This window comes from Sus scrofa, chromosome 2 (assembly GCF_000003025.6).
Source record: "Sus scrofa isolate TJ Tabasco breed Duroc chromosome 2, Sscrofa11.1, whole genome shotgun sequence".
NCBI classification, from domain to species: domain Eukaryota; kingdom Metazoa; phylum Chordata; class Mammalia; order Artiodactyla; family Suidae; genus Sus; species Sus scrofa.
In genome coordinates this window covers 67,243,039-67,256,913 of record NC_010444.4, presented here as the reverse complement: position 1 = coordinate 67,256,913, position 13,875 = coordinate 67,243,039, and the positions used below count along the sequence as shown (strand labels likewise).

The 13,875-nt window shown below is 44.2% G+C and overlaps 1 protein-coding gene across 1 annotated transcript; it reads left to right on the top strand.

The window, feature by feature from the left end:
• LOC100737876 (olfactory receptor 7G1-like) lies at positions 10,810 to 11,754 on the top strand. Its single transcript, XM_005652842.1, has one exon. It carries the CDS (start codon positions 10,816 to 10,818, stop codon positions 11,752 to 11,754), a length of 939 nt encoding a protein of 312 aa, XP_005652899.1. The 5' UTR covers positions 10,810 to 10,815.

The window sequence follows — 13,875 nt, the reverse complement described above, 5'->3', positions numbered from 1 at the left end:
CAGACACACTGTCCCACCTGGATAGACTGCCAGCAACTCCTTTTTACTCTATTTGACACTAAAGAGCACTGGTGAATTGTAACAGAAGCCCAAAAATGGTTTCAGGCCAATGCGAGGGGTCGAACAGACTTGACAAACTGGGTAAGAAAAGCCTTCCCAAAAGAAAACCCCCACTGGGACTATGACACTAAAGAAAAAAAACATAACCTAGAGAAGTACCGGCAGGCCTTCCTACAGGGGACAAAAGCTGGGGCTAAAAAGCCCACTAATATAGCTAAGATCAGTGAGATACTACAAGAGCCAAATGAAAGCCCAGCCAAATTCTATGAGAGACTATGTGAGGCTTTCTGAATCTACACCCCTTTTGATCTCGAGGCCCCTGAGAACCAACGGATGATAAATGCTGCCTTTGTGGGACAAGCCCAATCAGATATCTGTAAAAAGCTACAGAAATTAGAAGGATTTGCAGGAGAGAATCCACTAAACTGTTGAAAATAGCCAACAAGGTTTTTATTAACCAAGACCAGGTGGGCCGCTGTGATGCAGAAAAGAGAATGAAACAAAAAGTGACACTTCTGGTAGCCGCCCTGTCAAAACCGGTGCACCCAGTGGGACCACCCCATAGGGGACAAGGCACAAGGCCAGGGAAAAGTAGTCTCCTGGAACATGACCAATGTGCTTACTGCAAAGAAAAGGGACATTGGAAAAATGAATGTCCCAACCGTCCTGAGAAAAAGACCAAGGCCCCACCAACCGGTACTGATCTGGGCCATTCAGCACCAACCTGATCATCCTAGCTGAGTCTGATTAGGGGGGACCAGGCTCTCTCCAACTGGGCCCCCGAGAGCCTATGGTCAGAATTCAAGTAGGGGGCCACCCCATAGACTTTATGGTTGACACAGGTGCTGAACTTTCTGTGGTTACACAACCTGTGGCTCCCCTCTTGGGGAAAGAAACCACCATTGTTGGGGCCACAGGTAACTAAACCCACAGGTCCTTCTGCGGTCCTTGATGATGTCGGTTAGGAGGCCATGAAGTAATACATGAATTTCTTTACCTGCCTGACTGCCCAGTCCCCCTAATGGGAAGAGACCTGCTGGCTAAAATGGGGGCACAAATTTCCTTTTCTACTGACGGATTGGCCCAACTTAAATTGACAGAACCCCCCTCTCCTTTAATCATGGCTCTTGCTGTAAAAAGGGAAGTGGAATGGCGCTTGTACTCTTCCCCTTCAGAAATGGGAACCATTCCCCCAGAACTAGAGACTAAATACCCATTGGTTTGGGCTGAAGGAAACCCACCAGGACTGGCAAAACACCACACTCCTGTCTTAATTGAGCTAAAACCCGGAGCTCAACCGGTAAAGCTACGGCAATACTCAATTCCCAGAGAAGCTCGACTGGGAATCCAGGTTCACCTGGATAGGCTGCTTCAGCACGGACTGTTAATAAAATGTCAGTCCCCTTAGAACACCCCTTTACTGCCAGTGAAAAAACTGGGAACACAGGACTACTGCCCAGTACAGGAGTTGAGAGCCATAAATAAAGCAACAGTCACATTACACCCATCCGTCCCTAACCCATATACCCTGCTAGGGCTGACCCCCTCCACTGCTGAGTGGTTTACTTGCCTGGACTTAAAAGACGCTTTTTTCTGCCTCTGGGTGGCACCTGCCAGTCAGCCCTTGTTTGCTTTTGAATGGGAGAATCCACCTACAGGGACAAAGGAACAGCTCACCTGGACTAGACTCCCACAAGGATTCAAAAACTCTCCCACTCTTTTTAGTGGTGCCTTAGCTGCTGACCTGGCTAAATTTCCTGGACAAAAACTGGGCTGTGTTTTGCTACAGTATGTTGATGACCTCTTACTAGCTGGCACCACGGAGACTCAGTGCCTAGAGGGAACAAGAGCTCTCCTTTCCCTACTGATGGAGGCAGGGTATCGGGTATCAAAGAGAAAGGCACAAATCTGCAAAAAACAAGTCAGGTATCTGGGCTTCAACATCATGCAGGGTCTATGAATGCTGGGGACTGAAAGAAAGCAGGCAGTTTGTGCCATTCCTGTCCCTACCACCCGCCGGAAGGTTCGTGAGTTCCTAGGGGCAGCAGGATTCTGCTGGATATGGATCCCCGGGTTTTCAGACCTGGCCAGACCTCTGTATGAGGCTCTAAAAGGGGAAGAAAAGGCTCCCCTTGAATGGGGACCAAACCAGGAGACAGCATTTCAGACAATCAAAACCAAACTCACTGAGGCTCCAGCCTTGGGACTTCCTGATGTAACCAGAGAATTTAACCTTTTTGTTCATGAGAAAAATGGGATGGCTTTGGGAGTCTTAACTCAAAAATTTGGGCCTTGGCAGAGGCCAGTGACACATCTGTCTAAACAAATTGACTCAGTTGCTGCCAGATGGCCTCTCTGCCTCCGAGCGCTGGCAGCTACCACCTTGTTGGTAAGAGAGGCTGACAAGTTGACCCTGGGACAAAACCTCAATGTTAAAGTCCCACACTCAGTTGTAACCCTAATGGATACGGGGGGCCACCATTGGCTCACACATGCACGAATGACTCAATATCAAGGGTTACATGTGAAAATCCAAGGGTAAAATTGGAGGTTGTACGAACTCTGAACCCAGCTACTTTTCTGCCAGATGAAGCAGGGCCCCCAGACCATAACTGCCTGGAGGTACTAGATGAGGTGTTTTCCAGCAGGCCTAACTTGACTGATAAACCCCTCCAAAATCCTGACCTGGTTTTATATACTGATGGCAGCAGCTTTATGGAGGATAGAAAAAGGATGGCAGGATATGCTGTGGTATCTGACTTAAAAGTGATAGAAGCAGAGGTGCTTCCTCAAGGCTGGTCAGCACAGAGAGCAGAATTATGGGCCTTAATCAGAGCACTGGAACTCAGCTGAGACCAGCGAGTTAATATCTATACCAACTCATGATATGCCTTTGCAACTTTACATGTCCATGGAGCCTTATATAAAGAGAGAGGGCTCCTCACTGCTGAAGGAAAAGGAATTAAAAACTAGGCTGAAATCTTAAAGCTCCTAGAGGCAGTATGGGAACCTAAAGAAGTTGCAGTTACCCACTGTAAAGGCCACCAAAAGGGGGATGACCCAGTGACAAAAGGAAACCGTAGTGCTGATGCAGCTGCCAGACAGGCAGCCCTGGGACAACAGCCAGACAAACCTAAGGTCTTGCTGGCCCCAAAAGTGCCAGCTGTCCCCAAATATTCTCCAGAGGAAGAAAAATGGATAAGGGAGGAAGGAGGAACTAAAACTAAAACGGGGTGGTGGGTCACACGGGACCACCGAGTTTACATTCCAGAACAGCTGGCCTACAAACTAGTCCTCCAAGAACATGAGCTAACCCACATGGGCAAAACTGCCTTAGAGACCCTACTGGGCCGGTACTATCTCATTGCTCATCTTCCTGCACTCTGCTCCTCTGTCTCTCAAAGATGCAGAAACTGTTTACAGAATAATGCCCATCAGGGGCCCCACAGACCAGCTGGGGCACAGCACTGCAGACTGTCCCCATTTGAGGATATGGAAGTGGACTTTACTGAGGTCACCCCTAGTAAGGGGTACAAATATTTACTAGTTTTTATCTGTATTTTTTCAGGATGGGTAGAGGCCTTCCCTACCCAAACTGAAAAGGCAAGGGAAGTAACCAAGGCACTCCTGAGAGACATTATTCCCAGATAGGGAATGCCTCTGACCATCGGGTCAGATAATGGACCGGCATTTGTGGCCGAAACAGTACAACAGGTGGCAAAAGCTTTACAGATCTGATGGAAACTACATTCTGCTTATCGCCCTCAAAGTTCAGGGAAAGTAGAACGCATGAACCGAACCCTTAAACAGACCCTGGCAAAGTTATGTCAGGAAACTGGCTTGCCCTGGATAGGCATGTTGCCGGTGGCCCTCTTAAAAGTGAGATGCTCACCCCAAGCGGGAATAGGATTCTCGCCATTTGAAATCTTATTTGGAAGGCCACCTCAACTAATCAGTTTAAAAGGAAACACCAGGGAGTTGGGAATTACATAAACAATTACAAGGACTGGGGCTCACTATTTCTCGGATACATAGATGGGTCACAGAATACCTGTGTCCTTAGGTGTAACAGTACACCCCCACAAGCCGGGGGACCAGGTGTAGATAAAGGACTGGAAAAAGGAGCCTTTGAGGCCAGTATGGAAGGGCCCCTATACTGTAATTCTAACCACCCCCACTGCTCTTAAAGTAATAGGAATAGATGCTTGGATCCATCATTCTAGAGTAAAACCAGCTGGCCCAGCTGACAACCATGGAGAGTGGGAGACGGCCCTCAATCCAGAGAGACCTCTTCGCCTGACAATACAGAGAAGGAGACAATGATCTCAAAGCCCTGCTCTGACCACACTGGAAGCTGGTCAGTCAACGCACGGCTGAAGCTTGAGGAATCGGCAGCCTGGTAAAATAAACTGCCTTACCTCCCTTCCACAAGAGACTCTCTAACTGCCATATACTGTTATCTTATGACCAACATGTATGTTTGCTGCCTGTTGCTGTTAATCTGGTCCCCTTTGGTTCTGCCAGGATCCATGTCCTCATGTGACCCATGCATTCGAGTGATCCGATCAGATCAAGGGGTTACATGGACTTTGCTTTACTCCACTCATTTCTCCTGTTCTGGAGAAATTCATGGAAGTTGTACTCACAACAGGACCACTTATTCTATCTGTCAACAGGGGGACCAATATACTTGCTTTGATCCACGATACTCACCAACTGAGGAATGGTTAGAAGTCCAGCGCTCTCATAAATCAGGGCAGCTAATTAATCAGACCCAAATTACCAACCCCAATTTGCCAGTATCAATATTTGTTGATGCCTGTGAAGCTATGAATGGGTCATGGACTTCTACTAGACCATGTGGAAGCCCATCATGGGAAAGAAAATATAGGCTCCAGCATAAATATATGTGCTGGGGGACCACCTGGAGTGGTTGCCATAAATGCACTTACTGGAGCTGCGTGGCCTGGGCAACCTGGAATAAGGGAGACAAAACAGCTGTCCTTCAAAAGGGTACAGCCCCTCCAGACTGCCAGACTAAAGCTTGTAACCCAGTTAATTTCACTATTTTCAATTCCAGTGAGCCCAAATGGAAGGAGGGTTTCAAAATAAGCATTCGCATTGACGGAAGAGGCCTTGACCCTGGAGCTGTGCTACATTTCCAGAGAATCACGTTTGCGCTCCAAGCTGCCTCTCACAGCATCTTTCATTCCTTTTACGAAGAGATAAGAAACACCCCACCTCCCATTCTGGCCACAACTAAGAACTTGTTCTTAGCCCTGGCAGAAACTATTGCACAAACATACTCTATGTATGTGGGGGAACTAACACAGGAGACCACTGGCCTTGGCAAGCCAGAGAACTGGACCCATTAGAGCCTCATAATGAGGCTCACCAATGGGGCATGGCTCCTCAAAACTGCTATTATAGGGAAAAATTGTCTTGCGAGGCGGGGAGGATGGTTTAATGTTTCAGTTGGAAGCCTAACATGTTTAGGCCTAAGGTATTATAATCTGACTGCCCGAAAGACTCAGTGGTGGTCATCCTCCAATTTCTCAGAGCCCAAACCTAATCCTTCATCTAAATTTTCCCTCCTTTGACAAGCATGGAAATATATCAGTGCTAATATCCAGTGGTGGGCACCAAAGGGATTATATTGAATTTGTGAAAAAATGGCCTATTCCATACTCTCCCCCAATTGGGCTGGGGCATGTGTACTGGGAACAATCAGACCTTCCTTCTTTCTGCTCCTGCTGTCACTAGGGGAGCAACTGGGAGTTCCTATATATAGGGCACAGGGTGCCCAGAGAGACCGGAGGGCTCTCCAAATTGGAGACTGGAAAGATGATGAATGGCCCCCAGAATGGATAATTCAATATTATGGGCCTGCCACCTGGGCAGAGGATGGCTCTTGGGGATATCACACCCCTATCTATATTCTGAACCACATCATCAGACTACAGGCGGTTTTGGAACTTATAACAAATGACACTGCAAGGGCCTTGACTATATTGGCCCAACAACAAATTAAAATGCACAGTACAATCTACCAAAATTGCTTGGCCTTAGATTATTTACTTGCTTCTGAAGGAGGGGTTTGTGGAAAATTTAACTTAAGTAATTGCTGTCTACAAATAGATGACACTGGAAAGGTGGTAAAAAAAAAAATTGCTGACCGCATGAATAAACTAGCCATGTACCTGTACAAACTTGGAAAGGATGGGATGCAGACAGTCTTTTTGGTAAATGGTTCTCTTGGTTGGGAGAAATTAAGACAATGGTCAGAATAATCATGGTTATACTCGCAGGGTGCCTACTTATTCCCTGCCTGTACCTCTCCTGATAAATATTATAAAAGATTTTATAAGAACCATGGTTGAAAGAAAAACAGCCTCCCACCTGCTACTTATTAGAGGCTACCAAAGGGTCATGACTGATGATGATCTGTAAAGGGTGCAGATGCACCCTGAACATCAAGAGGGGGGAATGAAATGGAGTTTTAACTAAAGAACAACCCCCCCCCCGGCTAAGCTGTAAACCTTTCCAGCTGTGCTAATCACTATGCCACCCTTCTTGTAATAATGTAACAACTGTGCACTCTCTGTCCAAGCCAGCAGCCCTGCTAATCAGGTACCCAGCATTGCTTATCAGTTCCGCTTCTGTAACCTTGCTTGCTCAGTTTCTTAGAGAGGAACACTATCTGCTTGGGGATGGGGGAGGTCCGGGAGACTTACATGGGAAAATCAAGACCTTGTAGTGTATAAAAGTTACTGAGAACAAAGACCTGGTGCTCAGACTCTGGAGGTGACTCCTCTGAGCCCGCACTGGTGCTGAATAAACCTTGCTTTTCCATATCTCCGAGTGCTGTTTGTCTCCTTCTGTTGCCACAGTTTTTGCAGTTTCCACAACAAAAGTATATTTGATTTACAACATTGTGCCAATTTCTACTGTACAACAAAGTGACCCATTAATATTCATATATATACATAAATATGCATACATTCTTTTTCTTATATTATCTTCCACCACGTTCTATCCCAAGAGACTGGATAGAGTTCCCTGTGCTATACAACAGGACCTCATTGCTTATCCATTCTAAATGTAATAGTTTGCATATACCAACCCCAAACTCTCCATCCATCCCACTCCCTATCCCCTCCCCCATGGCAACCATAAGTCTGTTCTCTATGACTGTTAATCTGTCTGTTTTGTGGATAAGTTCATTTGTGCCATATTTTAGATTCCACATATAAGTTATGTCATAATGTATTTGTCTTTCTCTTTCTGACTTCACTTAGTGTGAGAATCTCTAGTTGCATCCATGCTGCAGCAAATGGCATAATTTTGTTCTTTTTATGGCTGAGTAGTGTTCCATTGTATGTATGAATTACATCTTCTTAATCCATTCATCTGTTGATAGACAGTTAGGTTGTTTCCATGTCTTGGCTGTTGTGAATAGTGTTGCAATGAATATAGGGGTGCATGTATCTTTTCAAATTATACTTTTGTTCAGATATATGCCCTTATTTTCAAATTCTTTTAGAATCATATTATTCCTGGAGTTCCCATTATGGCTCAGCGGAAGAAAATCTGACTAGTATCCATGAGGACGCAGGTTCAGTCCCTGGCCTTGCTTAGTGGATTAAAGATCCAGCATTGCCATTAGCTGTGGTGTGGCCCACAGATGCGGCTTGGGACTGGCATTGCTGTGGCTGTGGTGTAGGCTGGCAGCTACATCTCAGATTTGACCCCAGCTTAGGAACCTCCATATGCCACAGGTGTGGCCCTAAACAAACAAACAAACAAAGAGGAATCATATTATTCCTTGGTTATTTACAATGTGAATTGTAGATTCATTTTAATTGTTATATTTCCACCTCTATCTCTTTCCATTTATGTGCTCACACTTTAACATCTAACAGATTAACAGCTGCCCTTACCAATCACTAGTCCTATAGCCTTGAATTCAGACTGGTAACTAATCCCTGCTGCTAAGAGATTTTGAGAATATCAAGAATCCAGCCATCAAACCATTAGGTAGCTTAGTTCAGGTCTGCCTTTTTTTTTTTTGGCCACACATATGGCATGTGGAAGTTCCTAGGCCAGTGATCAAACCCCTGCCACAGCAGCAACCCAAGCTGTTGCAGTAACAACACAAGATCCGTAACCTGCTGCACCACAAGGGAACTCTCAGGCCTGCCTTTTGACATTTTCTGCTGGTCTAAGTTCATAGTCAGGGTCCCAGGCAGTGTCCACAACTCTTGTGTTCATTCATGTTTCTTTTTTCTTTTTTTCTTTTTTACAGCTGCACCTGTACAGCTGAACATTCCCAGGCTGGTGTCAAATCAGAGCTGCAGCTGCCAGCCTACACAACAGCCACAGCAACACCAGCTCTGAGCCATGTCTGTGACCTACACCCAGCTCATGGCACCACCGGATCCTTTAACCCACTGAGGCTAGGGAGAGAACCTCATGGATACGAGTCAGGTTTGCTACTGCTGAGCCACAATAGGAACTCCCTCCTTCACATTCTTAATAGCAATCTTCCACTTATGTTCTTGCCTTTTAAATTTTGCATCTCGGAGTTCCCATAATGGCTAAGTGGTTAACGAATCTGACTAGGAACCACGAGGTTGCGGGTTTGATCCCTGGCCTCGCTCAGTGGGTTGGGATCCAGTGTTGCCATGAGCTGAGGTGTAGGTCGCATATGTGGCTCAGATCCAGCATTGCTGTGGCCCCGGTATAGGCTGGCAAATACAGCTCGGATTAGACCCCTAGCCTGGGAACCTCCATATGCCACGGGTGCAGCCCTAGAAAAGACCACAAATAAATAAATAAATTTTACATCTCTATGCATTTTCTATTATTTTATGTGTTTGAAGAAAATGAGAGTAACTAAAACTAATGATGGTTTTAAAATATCAAGAAATTTGTAGTTTAAATTCATACAGTCATAGTGAACAATGAAGGGAATAAATTGATAGACACATGAAAGTATTTTTTTCTTTTTAGGGCCGCACCTGAAGTGTATGGAAGTTCCTGGACTGGGGGCGAATTGGAGTTGCAGCTGCAGGCTACAGCAATGCCAGATCTGAGCTGCATCTGCAACCTATGCCACAGCTTGCAGCCACACTGGATCCTTAACACACTGAGTGAGGCCAGGGATGGAGCCCACATCCTCAGGGATAGTGGTCAGGTTCATAACCTTCTGAGCCACAGGGAACTCCCTGAAAGTATTTTAATTAATATGAACGTGGAGGACAAGACAACCTATTAGAAATAGGTAAAATCTAACTGAATATACTGAGATTATACTTGCCCACTATTGTTTTGCCCAAACCTTATAACCTCTTGCAGCCCTACAAAAAATTAAGAAATGGACATGAGAAGACACAGATGCAGAAAAGTGGGGGTGTACACTGGCCCCATAGGATAAAGGACAAAGCCATCCTGAATTCTCCCACCTAGAGACTCAGTCTTATGGATTTGTGCTGTCTTGGGATCACAGTGACAATAAATTGCTCGGTTAATGAGGAGCTTTGGAAATTGAACCTCTAGGGTTACAGACATTAAAATCTGCTTCTGGCCACCACATTCAAAGATCCTTTTTCTGAAAGAAGCAGCACACCTGAAACTCCTACCATAAATGATCCCTCCTGCCCAGGAGCAAGGACTCATTCAGACCCCCCTTCTTCCTAAGGACAGATCTTCCATATGGTGCATCAGCAATGTCAAGCATCATTCCACTGGGATGTCAGCCAGGTAGCCTTATGTCCATTAGTGAATATTTAGAAATGAGGGCAGATATTTTCCTATAGGTTCATCCAGGGGAGGAAGTGAAGAGAGTACATACCATTGATGATTAGAAACAACTCTCCCTGCCTAATTTACATAGTCTTCACATTTTTTCTGTATTCTGCACCAATACGTAGGCCCTTCTCATTTACTAATATTGTATTCTCTGCTATGAAGTTAAGTATTTCTCCTGGATAGAAATCTGCCTGTTCAAAAACAGGGTGACTTTTTAAGACTTGCCTGGTATTTCTTTGTGTTCCTGTGATGGCAGAGCTGGGAGATAATTCACTAAAATTCACCTTAGCCTCTCTGGTTCTTGAAATATCTATGTACTATTTCTGTTCCTTTGTCCTGAGGTCACTGGGTTTCCAGGCAGAATCTACAACTTCCTCAATGGACTATCTCTCTTTACAAAAATCACCAATTGTTTTAAATGATCAGAATAACTCCAATAGATAGTGTAAGTAAACTATACAACCAAATCTTAAACTTGTCTGGACCTAATTGTTCATATTCTGCTTCAGAATTTCTTTAAGTAGCAGAAAAGTACATTCCTTTTTTCCCTCTCTGTGAGTCTCCCTCCATCCCCAAATGGTGTTTACCTCACAATAATCCTGTTGTTTCTGTGAATTTCCAAGACGGTAATTTAAAGTGAAGAATTTCCCCTCAACAAATTTGGGAGAGTATCACATTAGGCTAATGCTGCAGGTGAACTATTTCTAGTAGAAATAGTGAACTAGATCAGGGGGTGGCAGACCCTTTCTGTAACAAGATAGTAAGTATTTTGGGCTTAGTGAGTCTTAGTCTTTGTTGCAATTTTGTAGCACAAATGCAACCATAGCTAATAGGTAAATGGTGGGTGTGGCTCTGTTTCAGTAAGACAAAATCCTGCTGTTTGTCTAGGGACTGCACATTTCATTATTTTGTTGCCACATTTCTTTCATCAGATTCATTAACAACATGGAACCCAGAAACCAAACAGAGGTTTCAGAATTTCTTCTCATGAGACTGACAGAGGATCCAGAACTGAAGATCATCCTCTTCTGCCTGTTCCTATCCGTGTACCTGGTTACCATCCTGGGGAACCTGTTCATTGTCCTGGCTGTCATCTCTGACTCCCACCTCCACACCCCCATGTATCTCTTTCTCTCCAATCTCTCCTTCACTGACATCTGTTTGAGCACCACCACAATCCCAAAGATCCTGGTGAACATCCAGGCTCAGAATCAGAGTATCTCTTATGCAGGTTGTATCACCCAGATCAGCTTTGCCCTGACTTCTGCTTGTTGGGAAAATTTTCTCCTTGGAGCAATGGCCTATGACCGCTATGTGGCTATATGTCACCCACTTAGATACCCAGTCATCATGAACCCCCACTTCTGTGTTCTGCTGATTCTCCTCTCCTTGTTCATTAGTGCCATAGTTGCCCTGCTCCACAGTCTGATGGTGCTGCAACTGTCCTTCTGCACAGACCTGGAAATCCCCCTCTTCTTCTGTGAAGTTGTTCAGGTCATCAAGCTGGCCTGTTCTGATGCCCTCATTAATAATATTCTTCTTTATTTTGCAGTTAGCATATTAGGTGTCATCCCCCTTTCTGGAATTATTTTCTCTTATACTCAAATAGTCTCCTCTATTTTGAGAAAGTTATCAGTAGGTAAAAGGTATAAAGCTTTTTCTACCTGTGGATCTCACCTCTCAGCTGTTTCCTTATTCTATGGGACAGGTTTTGGAGTGTATATTTGTTCTGCAATTCCTCAATCTTCCAGGAAGACTGCAGTGGCTTCCTTGATGTACTCTATGGTCACTCCCATGCTGAACCCCTTCATCTACAGCCTGAGGAACAGAGACATGAAAGGAGCTTTGAAGAAACTCATGGGTGGGGTACCTTATTTTCTGTGATGTGGCCTTAGATTTGGGATAGGCACACTAGAATGAATCAAAGTTACAGAATACTAGTGAGCTAGAATGCCTAACTCTTTCATCATCAGGTTATTTTTCATTTGTTTGTTTGGTTGGTTTTTTGGTTTGGTTCATTGATTGAGTTATTTTTTGGCCCATGCTCATGGCATGTGGAAATTCCAAGGTCAGGGATCGAACCCACAGCATAGCAATGACCCAAGCCACTGCATTGACAATGCTGGATCCTTAACCTGTTGCAGCACAAGAGAATTCCACCAGGTTCTTTTTTTTTTTTTTTAGGTTCTTAAATGAATAGATAACATGACAGTTAATGCATTTTAAATTAAGGTTTAAACCCAGATTGTTCTTTGTCTAACTCTCTGATGTTTGAAACAAAATATCCATTCTCTAAGATGATGTTTTTGGTTGGGGCCCACAGTAGATGACTCTGAGGCAGAGGTTGGTGATGTAATAAATTTGTGGGGGATGCCTTAGCACAAGGGAAGTGGGAAAAAGTGGAGAGATGAAGGAAAGGATTTAAATAAGGCTGTGGTCATGCAGAGATAGATTCTGCTTGATTCCATGGAGAGCACCATGTGAAATGCACTCCAGATTTAAGCATCCTGGGAGACATGGTGGCTGATATTTCATACCCCAGTTCAGGAATCCCTGAGTCTGGTTCCTGGTAAATTGTACATGTGTGAGGCAACATTTGCAACAACCACATTACTCAGGTTCATGACCTATAAAAATGCTGTGATTAAAATTATCTCAGTAGTATGAAATGATCATGAGGTATCTGAACTTGATGAGTAAGGAAGTTTTTCTTCTAATCATAGAATCCTGGCTCTAATATGCTAATACAATAAATACAGCTGTTTTCCATTACAAGCACTTCAGATGTAGAAAAAGTGCATGAGCAGTAGAGATTCATTCATTCTTCAATGAAATGGCTTCATGCCAGAGCCACTTCCCCTCAGGGACTCAGCTAGCTGCAACAAAGGCAGGCATCATATCTAGACATGATTCCCAGAGACAAATAAGACTGACTCTTTTCCTGGGTCTACTGCTAATTGAAGGTCTGTTTATAATAGAAATTCCCATCAAGCATCACCCATAAGGTATCACCTTCAGTCTCATCACGGAGAATAGGATCGTATGCCACCTAAGTAATCTAATTCCTTATATGGGGAAAATGATTGCAGGGAGAACTTTGCACTTACTATTTGTAGTGTAATTATAGCTGGAAAGTGCATCTCCATAAAGACTACAGACTTAAAACAATCATTGAATGTAATTGATTTATCATTGATGTCATAGAGGACTTGATGTAGTCTTAAGGCTCTCATGCAAAAAAAAATTTTTGGGTGCACCCTCGGCACATGGAATTTCCTGGGCCTAAGATAAAATCCAAGCCATAGCTGTGACCTATATCAGAGCTGCTGTAATGCCAGATCCTTAACCCACTGGGCCACACCATGGATTGAACCCATGCTACAGCAAGAACCCAAGCCACTGCAGTGACAATTCAGGATCCTTAACCTGCTGCACCACAAGGGAATTCCTTTCGGTTTCTTTCCAGGCTTTATCTTCTGATTAATAGGTCTTTTATTTACCCCTGAGCCAAAATAACTTTTCTTAATTATTGTAGCACACAAGTAAGCTAAAAATACGTTTATCATGGTAACAAAGAAAGCCCCAGATCTGTTGATTATAATCAGAAGGTACATTGTGTCATAATTTGCCTGCTTCTCTAATTCACAACTTATGGTTAACATTGTTGATAATCAAGGATTATAGTTTTGGAGTTTCCGTTGTGGCTCAGTGGTTAACAAACCAGACTATCTATGAGGATGAGGGTAGATCCCTGGCCTCAATCAGTGGGTTAAGATTCCAGCATTGTCTTGAGCCCTAGTGTAGGTCACAGATGTGGCTCAGATCCCATGTTGCTGTGGCTGTGGTGTAGGCCAGCATCTGCAGCTCCAATTCAACCCCTAGCCTGAGAATTTCCATATGCCAAAGGTTCGGGCCTAAAAAGAAAAAATAAAGGGATTATAGTTTCAGTGAATAGTCCAATATAATGTGGGAAAAGTATTTAATCTACTATTTTGAAAAAAGCTG

Excerpts from the sequence above, each read along its gene's own strand:
- LOC100737876 (XM_005652842.1), top strand. The coding sequence starts at position 10,816 with ATGGAACCCAGAAACCAAACAGAGGTTTCAGAATTTCTTCTCATGAGA.